This window comes from Hyla sarda, chromosome 3, assembly GCF_029499605.1.
Source record: "Hyla sarda isolate aHylSar1 chromosome 3, aHylSar1.hap1, whole genome shotgun sequence".
Lineage (NCBI taxonomy): Eukaryota > Metazoa > Chordata > Amphibia > Anura > Hylidae > Hyla > Hyla sarda.
In genome coordinates this window covers 167,504,309-167,526,590 of record NC_079191.1, presented here as the reverse complement: position 1 = coordinate 167,526,590, position 22,282 = coordinate 167,504,309, and the positions used below count along the sequence as shown (strand labels likewise).

Here is a 22,282-nt window from a genome sequence, read left to right as displayed (position 1 = left end):
GAATATTATGTTTATGCGAAGAAGGTTCTGAATGTATCTAAACAGATGTATTTATACTCATAAAAAAGCAAAACAACAATCCAGTGCAATTTTATGACAATTGCTCACTTATTATGACATCACTTGGTGCTCATAGTGTGTAGCAAAGTATATGTTCACCTAATGTGCAACAAAATATTTGTCTGGTGAGGGGACAACCTTCTCAGATCCTGGATACATGACATCTTTAGAGAAGTAGATATACATCTAAGAGCACTCTTGTTGTATAGTTGGCAAAAGTACAATATAGATAATATACTTATTGTAAATTTACTGTTGTCTAATGACAACAACTTGCCTGCACACAAGTTATGTAATGCTACATAAATATATGTGACTATAGGCGCATGTAATGCTACATAAATATATGTGACTATAGGCGCATGTAATGCTACATAAATATATGTGACTATAGGCGCATGTAATGCTACATAAATATATGTGACTATAGGCACATGTAATGCTACATATATATATGTGTAGGCACATGTAATGCTACATATATATATATATATATATGTGACTATAGGCACATGTAATGCTACATAAATATATGTGACTATAGGCGCATGTAATGCTACATAAATATATGTGACTATAGGCACATGTAATGCTACATATATATATGTGACTATAGGCGCCTCTGGTGATGTAATGCTACATGAATATATGTGACTATAGGCACATGTAATGCTACAGAAATATATGTGACTATAGGCGCATGTAATGCTACATAAATATATGTGACTATAGGCGCATGTAATGCTACATAAATATATGTGACTATAGGCGCCTCTGGTGATGTAATGCTACATAAATACATGTGACTATAGGCGCATGTAATGCTACAGAAATATATGTGACTATAGCGCATGTAATGCTACATAAATATATGTGACTATAGGCGCATGTAATGCTACATAAATATATGTGACAATAGGCGCATGTAATGCTACATATATATATATATATATATATATATATATATATATATATATGTGTGTGACTATAGATGCCTCTGGTGATGTAATGCTACATAAATATATGTGACTATAGGCACATGTAATGCTACATAAATATATGTGACTATATGCACATGTAATGCTACATATATATATATATATATATATATATATATATGTGACTATAGATGCCTCTGGTGATGTAATGCTACAGAAATATATGGGACTATAGGCGCATGTAATGCTACATAAATATATGTGATTACACCAACAAAACACGGTATAAAGCCTAGTATGGGAGGGGAACTATAATACGTCCCTACGGTACTCCTAAGGCTATATGTATTTGGACATATCTATACTGCCAATACAGGAAACACGAATACACAAACCTATATAGCAAGAAACTGTGGCAGACAACAACATGAATGCAAATATTTATTGTTTAAAATTACAATAAAAACAGGATTGGCGTCTGACAAATATGGAACATCTCTCATATAGAAGCTACTACTATAGGGTAAAATGCCAGCATAGCATCTCAAGATAATAATAAAATTCTATATAGCAGCATAAAATTAAAATATTGTTATGCTGCTATATAGAATTTTATTATTATCTTGAGATGCTATGCTGGCATTTTACCTTATATTAGTAGCTTCTATATGAGAGATGTTCCATATTTGTCAGAGGCCAATCCTGTTTTTATTGTAATTTTAAACAATAAACATTATTTGCATTCACGTTGTCGTCTGCCACAGTTTCTTGCTATATAGGTTTGTATAAATATATGTGACTATAGGCGCATGTAATGCTACATAAATATATGTGACTATAGGTGCCTCTGGTGATGTAATGCTACATAAATATATGGGACTATAGGCGCATGTAATGCTACATAAATATATGTGACTATAGGCGCCTCTGGTGATGTAATGCTACATAAATATATGGGACTATAGGCGCATGTAATGCTACATAAATATATGTGACTATAGGCGCCTCTGGTGATGTAATGCTACATAAATATATGTGACTATAGGTGCCTCTGGTGATGTAATGCTACATAAATACATGTGACTATAGGCGCATGTAATGCTACAGAAATATATGGGACTATAGGTGCATGTAATGCTACATAAATATATGTGACTATAGGCACATGTAATGCTACATAAATATATGTGACTATAGGCGCCTTTGGTGATGTAATGCTACATAAATATATGTGACTATAGGCGCCTTTGGTGATGTAATGCTACATATATATATGTGACTATAGGCGCCTCTGGTGATGTAATGCTACATAAATACATGTGACTATAGGCACCTCTGGTAATGTAATGCTATATATACATATATATATATATATATATATATATATATATATATATATATATGACTATAGGCGCCTCTGGTGATGTAATGCTACATAAATACATGTGACTATAGGCACCTCTGGTAATGTAATGCTATATATACATATATATATATATATATATATATATATATATGACTATAGGCGCCTCTGGTGATGTAATGCTACATAAATACATGTGACTATAGGCACCTCTGGTAATGTAATGCTATATATACACATATATATATATATATATATATATATATATATATATATATATATGACTATAGGCGCCTCTGGTAATGTAATGCTACATAAATATATGTGACTATAGGCGCCTCTGGTGATGTAATGCTACATATATATATATATGTGACTATAGGCGCCTCTGGTGATGTAATGCTACATAAATACATGTGACTATAGGTGCCTCTGGTGATATCATTTGGTGTTACAAAAGCTGGACCCACACAATTTAATTTAAAACAGGTGAATTGTTTGCAAGAACAGGTATGGCGCCCGGCACTGCTGTATCCAATTAGCCAACTAGAATATACGGGATAGGTATGCTGCTGTGACCTTGGAGTGGACAATACCTGCTGCGTGGAGGTGCAGACCGGTAGGTGAAAGTAACTTGTATCAGCTAGTTGAACGAAGTAGAAAAAAGTCGCACTCACCAACCAGGAGCAGTATACAAAGTCTTGTCCTTTATTCACACCGGCAAAGTGGAACAATAAAAGATGGTCACTCCCGAGGGGAGCGAGAGCAGCCGCTCTCAAGATGCGGAGGCACACCACCAGAGGCGACTAGTTTCGCGTCACGGTTTGACGCTTCTTCCGGCCAATAAGGTGTACGCCTACCTGCTCAGGTGGGTAAGTTTTTATACAGCTTAAAACAGAGAGGGGGCGTGGTGACCGTAACACATTACTATAGTGTAAAGAGAGAAAACCACATACCATTTTAAAATCATGACATAACATGAACAATCCTTAAAACAAAACCAACTAACAGAGGTAGCCGATTCACAGAAAAGCTGACAGATCTTGTTTGTCGTTCATGTCGCCACACACCTTATTGACCGGAAGAAGCGTCAAGTCGTGACGCGAAACTAGTCGCCTCTGGTGGTGTGCCCCCGCATCTTGAGAGCGGCTGCTCTCGCTCCCCTGGTGAGTGACCGTGTTTTATTGTTCCACTCTGCCGGTGTGAATAAAGGACAAGACTTTGTATACTGCTCCTGGTTGGGGAGTGCGACTTTTTTCTACTTCGTTCAACCAGCTTAATTTAAAACAGGTTTTCTTCTTGTGTCAATCCCTTTAATATACCATTATATTTGTTTATGTTTTAATATTTAAATTCTACGGCTGAAAGATTTGTTATAGTTACACTTCATTCTAATTTTAGCCTGTGTGAAAACTAAGGGGGGCAGATCACTGCATGGTATTTTGTAATGCATAAACCTAGTCTTACACAAATAAATTATTGAGCATGGTGAAAAAAAGGATTATTGAGATATTTATATTTTTAATAACAGGATTCAAAAGGCATTAAATAAGATACATTTCTAATACATTCACTTAATAGTGCATATCTTGCTGTTTCTTGTTGTTGGTGCCAAGTGAGGATGTCATGGCACTATCAACAAGAAGCAGCGAGGAAGCCTGGACACCTGTGGTGCATTGGTTATGTCTATTTATTAAACAATTTAATAGTTGAATGCCAATAGAACGCTTTTTTAGATTAGGAAACCCCATTATGTTCTAGATGAGCCAATCCAGCCCAAAGCCTTTTCACATCACCATTCACTTTGCCATTATACATTGAATATTAGTACTTAAAGGGGTACTCCCCTGGGAAAGATTTATATATTTTTTTTAAATCAACTGGTGCCAGAAAGTTAAACAGATTTGTAAATTACTTCTGTTAAAAAAATCTTAATCCTTCCTGTACTTATCACCTGTTGTATGCTCCATAGGAAGTTCTTTTCATTTTGAATTTCCTTTCTGTCAGACCACAGTTCTCTCTGCTGACACATCTGTCCATTTTAGGATCTGTCCGGAGCAGGATAAGTTTTTATGGGAATTTGCTCCTACTCCTGACAGTTCCTAAAATGGACAGAGGTGTCAGCAGGGAACACTGTGGTCAGACAGAAAGGAAATTCAAAAAGAAAATAACTTCCTGTGGAACATATAGCAGTTTATAAGTACTGGAAGGATTAATATTTTTTTTACTAGAAGTCATTTACAAATCTGTTTAAGGCAGGGTTCACACTACGATTTGTAACTACAGTTCCCGTATATGGCTGGGAGGAGGGGGGCGGGGCTTAATTGCGGCGCCCGCACTCAGCCATATAGGGGAACCGTATTTAATGCATGTCTATGAGCCAACCGGAGTGAACCGCAGCCTCCGGTCAGCTGCTTTTCGGCCGTATGCTGTTTCGCGACCGCAGACAAAAACGTGGTCGACTGCGTTTTTGCCTACGGTCGGGAAACCACATACGGCCGAAAAGCAGCCGACCGGAGGCTGCGGTTCACTCCGGTCGGCTCATAGACATGCATTAAATACGGTTCCCCTATACGGCTGAGTGCGGGCGCCACGATTAAGCCCCGCCCCCTCCTCCCAGCTGTATACAGGAACCGTAGATACAAATCGTAGTGTGAACCCAGCCTAACTTTCTGGCACCAGTTGATTTTAAAGAAATGTTTTCCAGGGGAGTACCCATTTAAGTTCTCAACAGGAACCCATAAAAATTATAAGTTCCATACAGGGATATGTCAGCACTTCTGTGGAATCTGCGGTGGTGCACGAGGTAGGGTAAAGCCACAGGTAGAAGAAAGATGATACCCAGCACTCACCAGTATACTATTACACTATGACATAATAAATCTTCACTGTGCATCACTGATGAGTGCTGGGTATCATCTTTCTCCTACCCATAAAAATAATACACCTGTCTACAACATTTACAACATAGTACTTGCATATGGAGAACTGTAGTGCGCTTTAACATATCGCTAAAACTACAGATTATAGATCGCAGGGGTCCAACCACTGGACCCCCCCCCCGCGATCTCCTGTATGGGGCCGCAGCAGTCTGCAGGAAGCACCGTTTAGTCCCCAGCAGAAAGCTGCGGCAGACACGCCCCCTTCATGTATCTCTATGGGACACGGACACGCTCCTTCTGAATGATAGGGGATAAGTTATAGATCGCACCCCCGCCATCTATAACTTATAGATAGGGGATAAGTTATATTGCACTACAGTTCTCCTTTAAGTGGAAATTCACATTACTGTGTAGATTGTGATGCTAAAACAGTTATTACTTTATTACCTTCTCTCAACTCTCTGTCAATCTTCTGGACAGCCTTCTTCCCTGAGAGGAGCCCAGTGACATCCAAGAGTTCAGATCCAGAGAGAATTCTGTAACGGATTAGACCATAAGTAAGGAAAAATATGCAATTGTGTGCAACAATGGATGAAAATAGAGAATGGATGAATGGACCCAATGATCATTCATCTATCTTCCCTAATGTTAGTTAAAGGGGTACTCCAGCCCTAAGACATCTTATCCTCTATCCAAAGGATAGGGGATAAGATGTCTGATTGCGGGGGTCCCGCTGCTGGGAATTCCCGCAATCTCTCATGCAGCACCCACCTTTTTGAGCTGCACACCAGCGCTGGAGGCTCCGAGTCTGAACCCTCACGACTACGGGGTCGGAGTATCGTGATCTCACGACTCCGCCCCCTTGTGACATCATGCCCGCTCCCACAGACTTACATTGAGGGGGTGGGTGTGACATCACACGGGGTGGAGTCGTGACATCACGATACTCTGATCCCGTAGTCATGAGGCTTCAGACTCGGAGCCTCCAGCGCTGGCATGCAGCTCACACAGGTGGGTGCTGCATGAGAGATTGCGGGGGTCCCCAGGGGATAAGATGGCTTAGGGCCGGAGTACCCCTTTAATGAATATACCCAACTTCAAAGGCAAGACTCTATCCACAGGGCATACAAGCTGATCAGAGGAGGTAGACTGCTGGGAGAATGTAGGAAAATTGCCCACTTAATGAATGCTCCATTAGCCATGCAAGCAGGGTGCACTCCATTTATTTGAGGGATGATTGTCCCTGTGGATAATTTTTGGAGGTTAAAATACCCCTTTAAATACTTCACCATGTTTATAAATCATATCCACTGGGTAAAGAAGCGGCACTCCAAAGTAAGCGTGAAAGCAGCGCGTTTTTTTCACCCATCCAAGTTACAGTGCTACGTTTCGGTCTACACAATGAGACCTTTCTCAATAAAACCACGCTGCTTTCACGCTTACTTTGGAGTGCCGCTTCTTTACCCAGTGGATATGTTAGATATGGGGTATTGAGTCCTGTTTTCAGTCGTTGAGCACCCACTTAGACCAGGAGTCCTGAACATAGTGTTGGTTCCTTCCCACTAGCTTTAGAAATCATATGTATTGGCACAGGCAGCTAATAGAAAGGATGGGTTGATAATTGAGTAAACACTGTATATACATTTTTGGAAAGCATTTAATAAAGTCAAGGTCACAGCATTTTCACTATACTGGCTGCTGATGTGTTATACCACATATGTTATACGTAGGATTGTAAAAAAAATTCTTATACACTTGTACAGAGACTTTCTATATTTTTCTAGATCACGTGTTCAGGCATACATGTCCTTCTACATAAGTCTTACAAATCTGGAGTAAAGTGTCCCTGCTACATAACAACATACTTTTAACTTTCAGTTCCTCATTATTTTTCAGCTCTCTGCTTGCTGGGAACAAGATTGTTCACAACTAGAACAAATGGGAACATGCTTGTATAGAACTAGATTCTGAAGATCTAGAGAGGGCTTGGGTGTCCATGATGGTTTCTCTCTAAGGAAATGTTTTCTTTTCTTGAAATAATGTTTCCAGGGGAGAACACCACGTTATTTTGGTTCACTGATTCTGTTTGAAACAAAACAATAATCTTTGTGTGCCTGTCTATTACTGGAGACATACGTACAATATGGTGCATCAGCAGACTATGGATGCCTTGTTATGGAAATATACACAGTGGTCATGGGCCCCTATATCCTAGATACAAGTTTGTTTGAATCCATGTAGAGAAAATTATGAGGAACTGGAAAAACTTTTTTTAAAAATCGGAGCTTTTCAATTTAGCGTAATCTTTGGAATTGTTACATACCGGTTTTCATCTTGCCGATCTCCACCAGTAACCCAGAAATCCTATATGAAGTGAACACAGGAAATCATTACAAATCTGTGTTGTGTATTATCTCTTATAGACTTGTTTTACCAGTAGCCACTTCATGTGCCACCATATCAATCCTTTGTGAGACAACTGAAGATATGCTTCTAGGGGGCAATGCCAGTGTAATACAACATACAATGGAGCATGTGATGAGCTCAAAGTCCATATAAATACATGAAAAGAACCTTGTGCTTCTATATAATAATAGGACAAATAGAATAAACAATTATGGACCTACAGCAGTAAAAGAATGCCATATATCAATGAAGTTACTGGAGCTCCAGCTCTAGGCCCTGTGCTCCTTCCTAAAAAGGATACCCCCCACTGCTTAGGACAGGTGTAATCATAGTCGCGTAGTCGCACCTTCTGGATTGACCATCACCAACATCCTGGATCTGTGGGTGAGCACAGCCCTTAAAGGAGAACTCTGGTGGAAAACAATTATTTTTTTTCTTTTAAATCAACTGGTGCCAGAAAGTTAACAGATTTGTAAATTAATTCTATTAAAAAAAATCTTAATCCTTCCAGTACTTCCAGAGGAAGTCGAGTAGTTTTCCAGTCTGACCACAGTGCTCTCTGCTGACACCTCTGTCTATGTCAAGAACTGTCTGGAGCAGGAGAGGTTTGCTATGGGGATTTGCTTCTATTTTGGACAGTTCCTGACATGGACAGAGGTGTCAGCAGAGAGCACTGTGGTCAGACAGAACAACTCAACCTCCTGTGGAGCATACAACAGGATTAAGAATTTTTATATAGACGTAATTTACAAATTGATTTAACTTTGTGGAGCCAGTTGATATGAAAAGTATTGTTTTCCACCGGAGTACCTCTTTGAAGGGTCACTCTCATTAAAACAAATTTTTGCTATTGCACTCCTTATGGTGAAAGAAAAATATTTCTAATATACTTTGTTTTCTATGTTTTATTTGTGCTTAAAAAAGCTCAAGAGCACATTTTCCCCCAACTCATACACAGACTTTGGACCAAAGTCCAAACACAGGAAGTGCCGCCTGGAGTGCTGAAGGGGGGGGGGGGGGGTCCAACCAACAGCATATGGCAGTTATGTGTGAGAGGAGCTATGATTGGATGAGGCTGGACCCCCCCCCCCCTCAGCACTCCAGGCAGCACTTCCTGTGTTGGGGGAAAATGTGCTCTTGAGCTTTTTTAAGCACAAATAAAACAGAAAACTTCATTTTTTTTTTTAACAAAGTATATTAGAAACATTTTTCATTTACTATAAGGAGTGCAATAGCAAAAATTAGTTTTAATGAGAGTGCCCATTTAAGGATATGTTCACATGTCTCAATTTCCATGTGGAATTCCACATTGGAATTCTGCACGGTAATTCAGCTGCAGCAGAGTCCGGTTGAATTCAATGGGATTCTGTTGTGCTGTGCACACGGCTGATTTTCCGTGTCAGATGTTTTTGGCGTGGAAATCCCGATTTCCGTGTCTGCAGAAAGAATGAACCTGTCCTTTCTTTCTGCTGACTACGGACAGAGTCGGCACATTCCTGTGTGGTCCTACCGATGGCATGTTGGCGCCCAAATGTTTGTCTGTCAGGTTCTGTGGATACAGGTCATAGCTCGGAGAAGTTTTCATGATGGCCTATGCTGAATGTAAAAGAAAAGGAAAAGTGAACAGCTCCGATCAGAGAAGATGTCACCTGTGAGTCATTGGATATATCTATATGTGATCACCTTTACGTTCTGTAGAGACTGTGAAATGCTGGTATCTACCTCTATAGGGGGGTATTGGCCTGTATATAGTGGATTTCAATCTTTAAGCCAGGCAGCACAGTGTCTTGGGCCGGCTCAGGTTCTGGGACTATGACAGACTGCAGTGATCCTGTGGTGGTTGTGCTAGTTAACAGAGTGTCTTAGCCTACAGTCCTCAGGACAGCATTGAGATCACAGCTCGGATGGCTGCCATCATTCATACAAACAGAAGCAAATATTTATCAGTACAGAAGTCACATTCTCAACGGTACAATTCTAAAACAATCACTGTAGGAGCATCTATGATCTGGCACAGATAGTAAATTATAAAATGACTTTTGTATCATTGCCAGGAGAAACAAGAGCTTTTATTTAATAATCTCGGCGTGAATCCATCTCTGACAGAACAGATTGCAGCTCAGCTGTAACAATAACTATGAATTAGTTTCTGTAAATCCCGGTTTTCATGCTGCATTAATGTCCACTCTGCTCTGCGCATAGTGAGATCTGCTGAATGAGGTAGGAAAGACGCCTTATTACAATCCGTTCTGCTCCGCTACACACTGCAGACATGAACTATTGAGCTAAATCATGCGTTGGTGTGGAGAGGCCCCATCTTCACCTACATTCTTTAGAGATGAAAGCATTTTAGAGCTCTTTATAGGAATTTATTCTGTGGATGGATTGGAGTACACATATGCTTTGAGCAATGCCGCTGTCAAATGAGCCGTGATATCTCACTCTACAAGTGTGCTCATATCACAGATATTACAGGGGGAGGAAAGAATTAGTACTTCACTTCAAGTTAAAAGGAAATGCTTTTCATTTAGATGTTAAACTGGCCCATCAATCAGGCTCTGGAGGAAACAATAGGGAACACTGGTCACCCCAAGGTAATCACTTGAGAGTCTTCAGAGTTAAGCTTTTATTCTCATTTGTAAAGTGACATACCATAAGCTTCTATTTCACTTTTTTAAAGAACTAAGATTTTTTGGGAATAAAAATAAGTCTGCTCAAAATATACTGTATGTATGAGCTCCAATCCGAGCTTGGGGCACGCTGACGTTATCTTTACCGGGCTCATCAATATTCATACCCCTCCTCCCTGCTCCATCGCCTGTGTTACTGTAAAGCACATGAGCAGTTTACTATGTACTCCCGGAAGTGGCATTCCACTCGGCTTCACTGCTGCAGCCATCTTTGATAAGTAAGAAGCCCAGAGCACACAGTAAGCGGCGCATGCACCGTACACTAATACAGGCGGAGGAGCAGTGAGGGGGGTTATCAATATTGATCAGCCGAGCGCAGCAGCCGCCCGGCGAAGATGACGTCAGCATGCCCCAAACTCGGATCGGAGCTCTGCCCGTCCCCCAAGGCCCTCTTTAGTATAAATAGAAAAATGCGAATTCTGGCTGTGATAAGATTGGCAATCTGACAATAGTGACGCTCTAAAACTATATCACCATCCTCTCTAACGTTTTTTCATTATATACTGGCTTTATCAAAGGCTACAGGCCACACCGATCCCACAGTACTGTGAATAGGTTGATCAGGCATCAAATGACACCTGAGAGCGCTGACCATCACAAGGGAAGGCCAGCCAATCGCGATAGTGATGTATCAACAGCAGGTTGTGACTAGCCAAGTGTCTTATGTGACAAGTTGTCCCTATATGAAATAAAGCTTGAACTGGCCCTGAATAGTTCTGACACATGTCTCTGCATTTTGCTATGATTTGCAAAAAATCCTAGCAAAAGCGATTTATGGTGGATTAAGAGTTACATTGCCTGCACCAACCTGCTGTTACTGTATGCTACTGTGGGTGTTGCTAATGGAAATGGTGGTTACCTTACCTTAGAAGGTGCGGCTGTTCCTGAGATAACGTTAAAAGTCTTAATATGTAAATGAGGCCCTTGGTGCACTAAGGGCGTTCCCTAGCCCTGAGGTGCACTGGTTTTTCTTCCTGGCCAGTCCCTTACTCAAGCCAACTATTAAATATTCATGTTTCCTCTTCTTAATGTAGCTGCTTCATGCTGAGATCTCATGCAATGTGAGATATCCAGCCCTGACTAGATCAGTGCACGTGTGGGATCTCAGCATGTAGCTGGGACATATGAATATTTATTAGGGGGAGTAAGGGAACGGCCAGGAAGACAAACCAGTGCACCTCGGGACTAGAGAATGTCCTAAGTGCACCAAGGCCCTCATTTACATATTTGGATTTGTAATGATATCTCCTCAACGGTGGCACAGAGAAAAATAAGGTCCCCGCCATTTAGATCAGTGTCATCTGCACTAACAGGTAGTACCAGAAGCTTAGTGCAGGTGATGCTGCTGACAGATCACTTTAATGGTGCATCAAGCAAGTAGCTGTCTAAACTAACCTATTTGAAGCGGTTATCCTAAAATTAAAAGTTATCACAGGATACGCGATTAGTGACTGATCAGTGAGGTCTGACCTCTGGGACCCCCATTGATCACGAGAATGGAGGTCCCTTGTTCATCAAGTGAATACAAACCGCTCAATTGACTCTCTATTTGGCTGCAAAGATAGTCAAACCCTGTACTCAGATATCTTCAGAAGTCCCATACAGAGAGAATGGAGCAAAGATTGATATATAGTTTTATGGGAAAAGTTCCAGGAAAACTATTAAATTATTCATGGAAATCTCTGCTCATTCTCGGCCAAGTAGTCAGCTATCTGTGTATAACTGTTTAAATAGAAAGCGCTATGCAGCTATTGCATCTGACCAGGCATCACATACTGCACTCCTAAGCAGGTCTCTATAATGCTTCAGTCTGCTTTTACTGATCACTTGTGTTCTGCATGGTGTTTTCTGTTGTATTGGACATTGCTACAACCTGCATTTTAGTACAGAAGGGTCTGCAAGTCGAGATGTAACTAGTCCAGAACCACAAGGCATCATATTCGGTCTGTGTATTATGTGGGTTGCTTATAATGGGAGTGAATCCTATAAGCGGGAATCAGAAAACCTCATAGGATTTGGGAATGTAACATAGGGTGGGTATAATGATGGGTTTATCTGCAGACACACCTGGCATTTCAGGTTTTGGAGTTAAGCTACATGTGCACACAATTCATCTGTTTTATCTTTACTTACTGGCTCATTGTATAAGAATCCCAGACCATCAGCTGCCACATGGAGGACCTCCGATTCCAGTCTGTGACGCCTTACAAATTCTGCTGCTTCCTGAAAAGTCAATAAGCCACAACCATTTAATAATATAACCACCTTGCTTTCATACTACAGTGTGAACACAGACCTAAGTCTATATTCTATATTTAAGCACTATGGGGGAGATTTCTCATTGCTTTTAGAGCATTTTTTTTGTCTCTGTTTAGGCGCAGTTCAGACGCAAGCAGCATATTTTGAGACTTTTATGCGCCTTTTGATATAGACAGTTTTACTCTTTTTGCCTACCTGTAGAACTTTTTCTTTTTCACCATGTTGTGCTCACATATTTATCATTTGCGACTTTTGTCAAAAGTCGCAGCGTGCAGGATGACTCAGGAGCCAGAATTAGCACGGACCCCGGGAACAGGTAATTATAAAACTGGTGATGGGGGAAGCAATGGGGCAGCGGCGGTGTCGGCATTAGAGGAAGCAGTGAAGATCGTCACTAATCTTCGCTGCTGCTTCTAGGAGTTTCAAAACTACAACTCCCAGCATGCCCAGACAGCCTGTGGTCTCCAATCTGTGCTCTTCCAGATGTTGCCGAACTACAACTCCCAGCATGCCCTTCGGCAGTCTGGGCATGCTGGGAGTTGTAGTTTTGCAACAACTGGAGGCACACTGTCTGGGAAACATTATCTGTGTTTCCAAACCCGTGTGCCTCCAGCTGTTGCAAAACTATAAATCCCAGCATGCACTCACAGACCATGCATGCTGGGAGTTTTCGTTTTGCAACAGCTGGAGGCACACGGGTTGGGAAACACTGAGTTATGTAACAAACTCTGTGATTTGCAACCAGTGTGCCCCCAGCTGTTGCATAACTACAAGTCCCAGCATGCCCTTCTGTCACTGCATGCTGAGAATTGTTGTTTTGCAACAGCTGGAGGTTTGCCCGGCTATGCGCTGACAAGTACTTGCTAGTGCATGACCAGTATCTGTCGGCGCTTTCGCATACCAACGTTCAATCGGTGGCGTACCCCTATGGGTCCATGTACCACGGGTTGAGAACCCAGACCTCTGGATGTTGTTCTGACTCTTTTTTTTAGAAAAGGTGTACGTTAGACAACTTTTCACACTAAAGGAGAGCTGCACCTTATTCATCATTACGCTGCGCATTATTGATGAATAAGGCGCACTCTAGTCAAAGTATAGACAAAAAAAAGGTGGAAATTTGATCTAACATAGACATTTCTTGATAAATCTCCCCCTTTATACATTAACCTATTTTACTATGTAGTAAGAGTATCGATGGAGCTTGTTAACACCAGTGTTCCATCCATAACCCATACAGGGGAAGGAACTTGCTTTGCTTTTTTTTATTTATTATTATTTTATTTCGGAAGGGGGGGGGGGGGGGTACGACACAGTGGTGGTGTTTGTTGTTCTAGCTCTTCAATGGAAGAACTCTTTCAGTAGAAGATCTGTATGATATTTCTATCCATCTTTTGGTTACTTAAATAAAAGCTGAAACGCTGAAAACAGAATTGCTGACTTTGCTGTGTGACCTACTGAATTTTGATGACACCTTTTGACAGATCAGCTGTCTTTCGGATCAGTACATCAGTAAGTTGCAATATCCAGACATATGAATGGTGGATAGTCACCTTTTAGGATGCTAATGCAGTTTCACACACCTCAATGAATGATCTCACCTTTCTAGGTTTGACCTCAGCTGGATCCATATAGACACTTATAAGGCTTTCATAAAAGCTGACATTTTCAGACACATCCAAGTCATTGGGATGGAAGAGTAGGTAGGATTTGGCACATTCTAGAGCTTTCACGTGATCTCCAACTGATTGTTAAAAAATCATTATTATTATTATTACTTCAATCACATTATAATTAAATCAGAATAAGCACAATCCAAATAGCTAACATTTACTACAGGAGCAGGGGCATAACTTAAAGGGTTACTCCCGTGGAAAACTTTTTTTTTCAAATCAACTGGTGCCAGAAAGTTAAACAGATTTGTAAATTACTTCTATTAAAAAATCTTAATCCATTACTTTTTAGGGTCTGTATACTACAGAGGAAATGCTTTTCTTTTTGGATTTCTCTTCTGTCTTGATCACAGTGCTCTCTGGTGACCTCTGCTGTCCATTTTAGGAACTGTCCAGAGCAGCATATGTTTGCTATGGGGATTTTCTCCTGCTCTGGACAGTTCCTAAAATGGACAGCAGAGGTCAGCAGAGAGCACTGTGGTCATGGCAGAAGAGAAATCCAAAAAGAAAAACATTTTCTCTGTAGCATACAGCCCCTAAAAAGTACTGGACGGATTAAGATTTTTTTTATAGAAGTAATTTACAAATTTGTTTAACTTTCTGGCACCAGTTGAAAAAAAAGTACCCCTTCAAAGCTGCTGGGCCAAAAAGCCAAAGCTATTACAGGGTCCCAAGCTATAAAGCATTATTTATAGCAGAGGTCTACTCCTAGAGTAAAGAGAGTCTTTATGGGACTCTCAGGCTCTTGGACCTGAGTCTCACTGCACCCTCTGCACTCCGTACGTATGGTACTACCATGCAATACTTTATCACAGTCTCTATATGCACACTCACACCCTTAAAAAAAAAAAAAGACCATACCCACACCAGACAGCTCTGCCTTCATTCCTAGCTTTTGCTTTTTTCTGCTAGCCCTGCATATGCTTTTATTTCAGGACTACACCCTAAGGGTCTATTCACACAGCAGAATTTCCGTTTGCAGAATTCCACCTCAAATTAAAGCCCATAGACTTCTATGGGATTCCGCACTCTCATTCACACTTCTAAATTTCCACCTGCAGAAGTCCGCTAGCGGAAATTCAGAAGTGTGAATGGGAGTGCGGAATCCCATAGAAGTCTATGGGCTTTAATTTGAGGTGGAATTCTGGAAGTGAAATTGCGGAAGCAGAAATTCTGCCATGTGAATAGACCCTAAGGCTAGGTTCACACTACGGAATCTCTGGGCAGAATTTCTGCCAGAGATTTAGCCGGCGGCATTAAGACCGCACGGACTGCATTGCAATCCCCATAGACGGCAATGCATTTCTGGGTGGATCTTTTGGGAGATCTGCTCAGAAATGCATTGACATCTATGGGGACGGCAATACAGTCTGCGCAGTCCTAGTGCCGCCGGCTTGATGTCTGTCAGAAATTCTGCCCAGAAATTCCACAGTGTGAACCCAGCCTTAGTATTCACATTTGTCCCTGTAGAGTGTTCATATTTTTGTGCAACTGCTTCACATGGTCAAAATCTTCTGCCATGCAAAAAATTGGGATGTTAACACTAACGCTAAATACAAACAAATGGTCTTAACATGGAAACAGGGTGCCAAGAAAACAGTAATAAAGTATGATTTCCCTATCCTGACAGAGCCATGTGACTGATGTGTAGGTCAGATTGTGAAACCAAATAATGTCTGCATGGAGCTAGCCTTTACAACATAGCATTGCTGCCTATAAAGTCATCTTAAAGATAAGAATGAATGCTACAAAAACTAATTCCAGCATAACTACATTCTATCTAACTCCAGTTATACATATGGTGGACATTACCTCTGTAATAGCTGAACTGCAGGAAATCATAATGCAAAGGAAGGAAGTTCTCAATTGGTGACAAACGTCCAGGACGTGTAGAGAGATCTCTTACACATTCATGCTCACATACCAGGACCTGCATATAGTGATCTGTGGATGAAAGCATGGAAATACTGTTAATGTTATGCCTATGCCCTACAACATTAGTCTCTTATAGCATGGACCTGTAGTATTGCCTCTTGCCATGGAGTGAACTTACAGAAAACACCAATAGCAACGTGACTAGAGAGTTTATAGCTTAAAAGAAAGAGACAACCCCCGAAAATTGCTCAAAAAGTGGTCTTCTGGGGGATGGGAAGTTTCTACAGAAACTCTGGTCTTGGTAAGGAAGTAATCCTCTTAAAGACATGTTTTTGGAGAGATTTCACTTTTTTTTTTTTTAACCTTGATCTGATTTTTTCCCCCAGCATTTGGGAACGTCAGCCGTATCTACTTCAGCCTTATCTGGGCACTATGGACTATGCTGATAAGTATTGAGCCTTACCCACAAAAAAATTAAAGGGGCATTCCAGGAAAAAACTTTTTTTTATACATCAAAAGGCTTCGGAAAGTTAAACAGATGTGTAAATTACTTCTATTAAAAAATCTTAATCCTTTCAGTACTTATGAGCTTCTGAAGTTAAGGTTGTTCTTTTCTGTTTAAGTGCTCTGTGATGACACGTGTCTCGGGAACCGCCCAGTTTAGAAGATGTTGGCTATGGGTATTTGCTTCTAAACTGGGCGTTTCCCGAGACACGTGTCATCAGGGATAACTTAGGCAGAAAAGAACAACCTTAACTTCAGAAGCTCATAAGTACTGAAAGGATTAAGATTTTTTAATAGAAGTAATTTCCAAATTTGTTTAACTTTCTGGAGCCAGTTGATATATAAAAAAAAAGTTTTTTCCGGGATAACCCCTTTAAGCTAGGAAGCTGTAAGATACATATATTTGTTTAATTATTTTTATATACGGTAGAGACCCCCCGACCTACGATGGCCCTGAAATACGATCATTTCAAGATACGATGGCCTCTCAGAGGCCACCGCATGTTGCAGGCAGCGTCAACATACAATGCTTTTGTATGTCGGGGCCATCACATAAACGGCTATCCGGCAGCGCAGACTGCTTCAGCTGCCACCAGATAGCCGTTTACGGTGCCCCGTGTGGTCCGATTATGATCACTCACCTGTCCTCGGGGCTCTGGCGCGTCCTCTTCGGGATCCTCTGCATCGTTGGCGCTCTCCTCCAACGTCATCACGTCGCTGCGCACGCCGTCCCATCATCCAAAAGGAGTGGCGTGCGTAGCGACGTGATGGCTGTGACGGAGAGCGCGGATGCCGGGGAAGCAGAGGCCTTGCCGGAGCGCCGGGGACACCCCAGGGACGCGGCGACAGGAATGGACGGCGACATCCAGGGCAGCGGTGATGGTCCGGAGCGGCAGGGACACGTGAGTACAACCTTTAATACCAGTGGTCTTCAACCTGCGGATCTCCGGATGTTGCAAAACTACAACTCCCAGCATGCCCGGACAGCCAACGGCTGTCCAGGCATGCTGGGTGTTGTAGTTTTGCAACATCTGGAGGTCCACAGGTTGTAGACCCCTGTCCTTTTCTTTACTTTGCACGGATCCCTCAACGTACGATGGTTTCAACAAACGATGGTCCATTTGGAACAGATTACCATCGTATGTTGAGGGACCACTGTATATATATATATTTATATATATATATATATATATATATATATATATATATTCAACTACCTATGATTTTGAACTTATCTTTATATCTTAATTTTTCTGGTTCAAAGTGAACATTGCAGCACCTCCAGAAAAGTTCAATGTGGAAGAGCATAGGGCCATGCTTAAGTTCCTGCTTCTCCAATGGAGAGGTGTGCAGCCTATCCATAATGAAATGTCCCAAACCTTGGGTGACAGTGGCCCTTTATAAGCAACAGTTAAACAATGGGTTGCTATTTTGGTGTTGAAAGTGAGAAACCCAGTGGAAGGGCTGTTTCTGCTTCTGTGCTTGCAAATGTAGCAGTCATCCATGACATGATTATGGTGGATTGCCCAATATCAGTCAAAGTCATGCTACATATCTGGGAATATTACGTGAGAGAGCCGGGGCCAGGAATATACAGAATAGTGCGGCAGGTACAGCTTTCTAGCTCCATATTTTCTGGGCAAGGCTCAATACTCATCAGCAGCATCATAGGTGAGAATCCAAGAGGATAGGTTACTATATGACTCCATAATATTGTTACTTACCTTCTGTTTTTTTTTTTTTCATAGAGACCGGCTTGAGTCGTTTTACAGCATATATTATATACATCATTAGGAAAGTATCATTCTAAGCATATGTTTGCATTGTTGAATTGTTGCAGATGTCTTCATACATAAAAATGGAGACAAATGTATTGTCTGTCTCCCCCTTTTTTCTTATTATTCATCACGGACTCTTGTGGAGCCACACAGAGAAGTGATCACATTCTCAGACTTCATCAGGGATGTGAAGATGGACTTGCCCGGAGACAATTCCTGGTGATTTATAGCAGCTTGTCCTCCAGCCAACATACTGAGCTCTACAGGGCTGTTTGCAATCGAAGAACGTGTTTCCTCTCATTGTAGCTGCAGAATGCTAAAGGCTTCCACATGTGGGTCACTTCTCAGCATTGCCTTTGGCTTTTCCAGACAGAGAACAGGTCAAATTGTGGCAGAAAAACTAATGAAGTGAAGGTTTATTACTGAATTTAAGATACTCAACCCCCTATCTACATGACAGGAGATACCGAACTGATTCACTCCCTCAGGGTATTAGAGCGCTTAACTCTTCTGATCAACAGGGGCCATAGCATTTGGACCTCACTGATCAAAAGAAAGGAGGCTGCTTGTTTCCAGAGAATAGAGGGCAGCATGGTTATCACTCCATTCACTCTCTATGGGACTTCTGAACAGATAACCAAGGCTAATAATGGCTATGTTGTGAAATTACCATAACACTGTGGCTAGATTTTGAGAACTGGTATTTCCTGCTTGAGTTTTCTTTTTTGCCTACAAATCCCATAATTCAATTTTCCTCCCTTCCACACATCAGCCACCCAACCCATTGAAACATAAATTAGCTGCATCCATTCAAAAGACCTGTGGTTTTCAATCAGGGTGCCTACAGATGTTGCATTAGTTGCAGATTGATCTCTCTCCCACCAAGTGATCCCTCCATCCACTGAATCAGACAGGCTCCCTTTCATCAGCTGACTAGTGAGTCAGGTCTTGGCCACATTGCAACCTGGGAATAATCTGAGACAACAGTCATTTTGTATGCTGATAAAAATAAATATTGGGGTGAAAATCACAGAAGAATTGTGAGAAAACCATCACACATAGGTACAAACACTATATTATGAACTACACTAACTTTACAGCCCCTGTAACATAGCTAAATAAAAAAAAAATCCTGGAATATCCCTTTAAAGGGGTACTCCGGCCCTGAGACATCTTATCCCCTATCCAAAGGATGCAAGTCTATGGGAGGGTGGCGACCACGGGGCCGGAGTATCGTGACATCACGACTCCACCCCCCGTGTGACGTCACCCCCCGTCCCCGCTATGCAAGTCTATGGGAGGAGTCGTGATGGCCGTCACGCCCCCTCTCATAGACTTGCATAGCGGGGACGGGGGGTGACGTCACACAGGGGGGGGGGGGGCGGGATACTCCGGCCCCGTGGTCGCCATCCGGCTGTTTGTGAGCTGGCACCACAGCGTGCAGCTCAAACAGGTGGGTGGCGAATACAAGATTGTGGGGGTCCCCTGCGGAGGGACCCCCGCGGTGAGACATCATATCCCTTATCCTTTGGATAGGGGACAAGGACTTGTGAATGGTGACAACTTCTGTACCGTGCTGCAGAATGTGTGTTGGTGCTGTGTAAGCACCTGGAAAAGTATTAATAATAAATATACATTTCAATAACTGTCCTGGTTTTAGCACCATAGATTCATGTCAAAGAACATAAATTAATTTTGGAACACTGTGGAGAAATGGAGGGCACAAGCACAGTAAAATATTGTTCTCTAGGGTCCTCAGGCAAGTTTTGTGCTTGCTTCATCTGTCAGTGCAGAACAGCTGCCGAGGAAGCTGGGAGAACAGTGCACACTCTTGGGATTCAGGGAAAATATTTGACCATGTATATGCCGCCCAGTGGCTTTACAGTGCGTTAGTAGGATTAAAAGGAAGAGGCAAGAATTAGTACAACCAAGTGGTTGTTAATCGGGGGTAGAGGAAGTGACCAGTGCACAAAGGGGAGTGACTAACTTGTGAAGAGACTGATCTGTGCTGGACTCTAACAACCAAGGGAAACGCCCAGTGGGCTCCAAAGCCTAATTTGCATATCTCTTAAAAATCTGGTATCTTGGCACTGGAGGGGTCAATTAACTAATGAGAGGTATCTACGGGTTCAGGGTCACAAGCCATATACAGCCCTTACTTTATACCATAAAACCTGGTGACAGGTCTGCTTTAAAACTAGATTAAAGGGAACTTGTCAGCCCGTTTATACTTTGCTCAGCATAAAGTAATAAACAGACTGATTTCATTGGTGTATTGAGTGTATTTTACTGTGCTATATTATAGTAGCATATAGTAGACTGTAGATTTTTCTTTAACTTAAATCAGAGAACCCCTTCAGAGTATAACGCAAGAACAGTTCCTGTTGCTATAAAACAAACACAGCACATCGTAAACCATCTAATATGCACAAAAGCTGAAATTCAGAAACTTTTCCCCAAAGCTATATACAGATGTGGATTTTAAGGCTTGTCACAGTAATGATATGTTACCTAAAATATTCTAAGTACAGAAGGCTGTAAACCATATTGTGCAGATTATAAATCCCATATAATATTCTTGTTTCTTTGGAAAATCACATTGTACTGTTTGGAGTAAATCATTATGATCTGTCATGTATGTTACTGATATGCATATCACATTTCAGGTATAGAGCAGTTTTACTACGTATCACTTGCAAAGAGGGGAGGGGGGCATTTGGCACTCTACTGGAATGTCACAGAGATTTTAGAGCTAACTAGTCTTTACAGTCAACAGGTAACAACCTGAACTTGACACAGTTCCTACAATTCACTATAACACTGCCTGTAGTCAATGAACAACTTCATAGCCACTTGCCCCATTTTTGACATGATCAGGCATCTTATATGTAAGATATCTAAGGCCAGAATAATCCAGTACTTATCATCTGCTGTATGCTACACAGGAAGTTCTTTTCTTTTTGAATTTCCTTTCTGTCTGACCACAGTGCTCTCTGCTGTCACCTCTGTCCATGTCAGGAACTGTCCAGAGCAGGAGAGGTTTGCAATGGGGATTTGCTCCTGCTCTGGACAGTTCCTTACATGGACAGAGGTGTCAGCAGAGAGCACTGTGGTCAGACAGAAAATACAATAAAAAAAGAAACGAACTTCCTGAGGAGCAAGCAGCAGCTGATAAGTACTGGAAGGATTAAGATTTTTTTTTATAGAAGTGATTAAAAAATCTTTTTAACTTTCTGGTACCAGTTAATAAAAAAAAAAAATTGTTTTCCACCGGAGTACCTCTTTAATGCTGTTCTTCAATAACATGCAAGTCATTGGTTCAATATTTACTATGCCTATCTTTTCCCTTATCTCTTTCTTCACTTTACCCCAAAATTCTCAGACTCTCAGGCAATTCCATAACAGATGCATAAAATCATCTCCGTCTGCATTTTGGGCAGCTATTTTATACTCCTAAAATAAATAACCTTTAGTATTGTTTAGTACATATAATGAATTTTCACTCACCATCTCTTCAGATTTTTTTTTGTGTGAACAACAGGGATTCTTCACTATGAAGAAGCATTATTCTTAAGAGGTCTGGCTACTCTTGACCTATCTTCCGGGATACCGTATTTATCGGCGTATAACACGCACTTTTTAGGCTAAATTTTTTAGCCTAAAGTCTATGTGCGTGTTATACGCCGATACACCCCCAGGAAAGGCAGGGGGAGAGAGGCCGTCGCTGCCCGCTTCTCTCCCCCTGCCTTTCCTGGGGTCTAGAGCGCTGCTGTCGGCCCTTTTCACCCCCTGGTTATCGGCGCCGCTGCCCGTTCTGTCCCCCTGACTATCGGTGCCGGCGCCGATAGCCAGGGAGA

The 22,282-nt window shown here is 41.5% G+C and overlaps 1 protein-coding gene across 3 annotated transcripts in view; it reads right to left on the bottom strand.

Moving 5' to 3' along the window:
• The window catches only part of P3H2 (prolyl 3-hydroxylase 2), a 223,095-nt gene that overhangs the window by 22,428 nt on the left and 178,385 nt on the right, over positions 1-22,282 (bottom strand). For all 3 annotated transcript variants that reach the window (XM_056565435.1, XM_056565432.1, XM_056565433.1), the window contains exons 4-8: positions 16,081-16,212; positions 14,197-14,339; positions 12,473-12,562; positions 7,567-7,607; positions 5,691-5,779 (exon numbers count right to left, since the gene is read on the bottom strand). In XM_056565435.1, the coding sequence (XP_056421410.1) occupies positions 5,691-5,779; positions 7,567-7,607; positions 12,473-12,562; positions 14,197-14,339; positions 16,081-16,212 (495 nt within the window). The remainder of the gene's footprint in view (positions 1-5,690; positions 5,780-7,566; positions 7,608-12,472; positions 12,563-14,196; positions 14,340-16,080; positions 16,213-22,282) is intronic.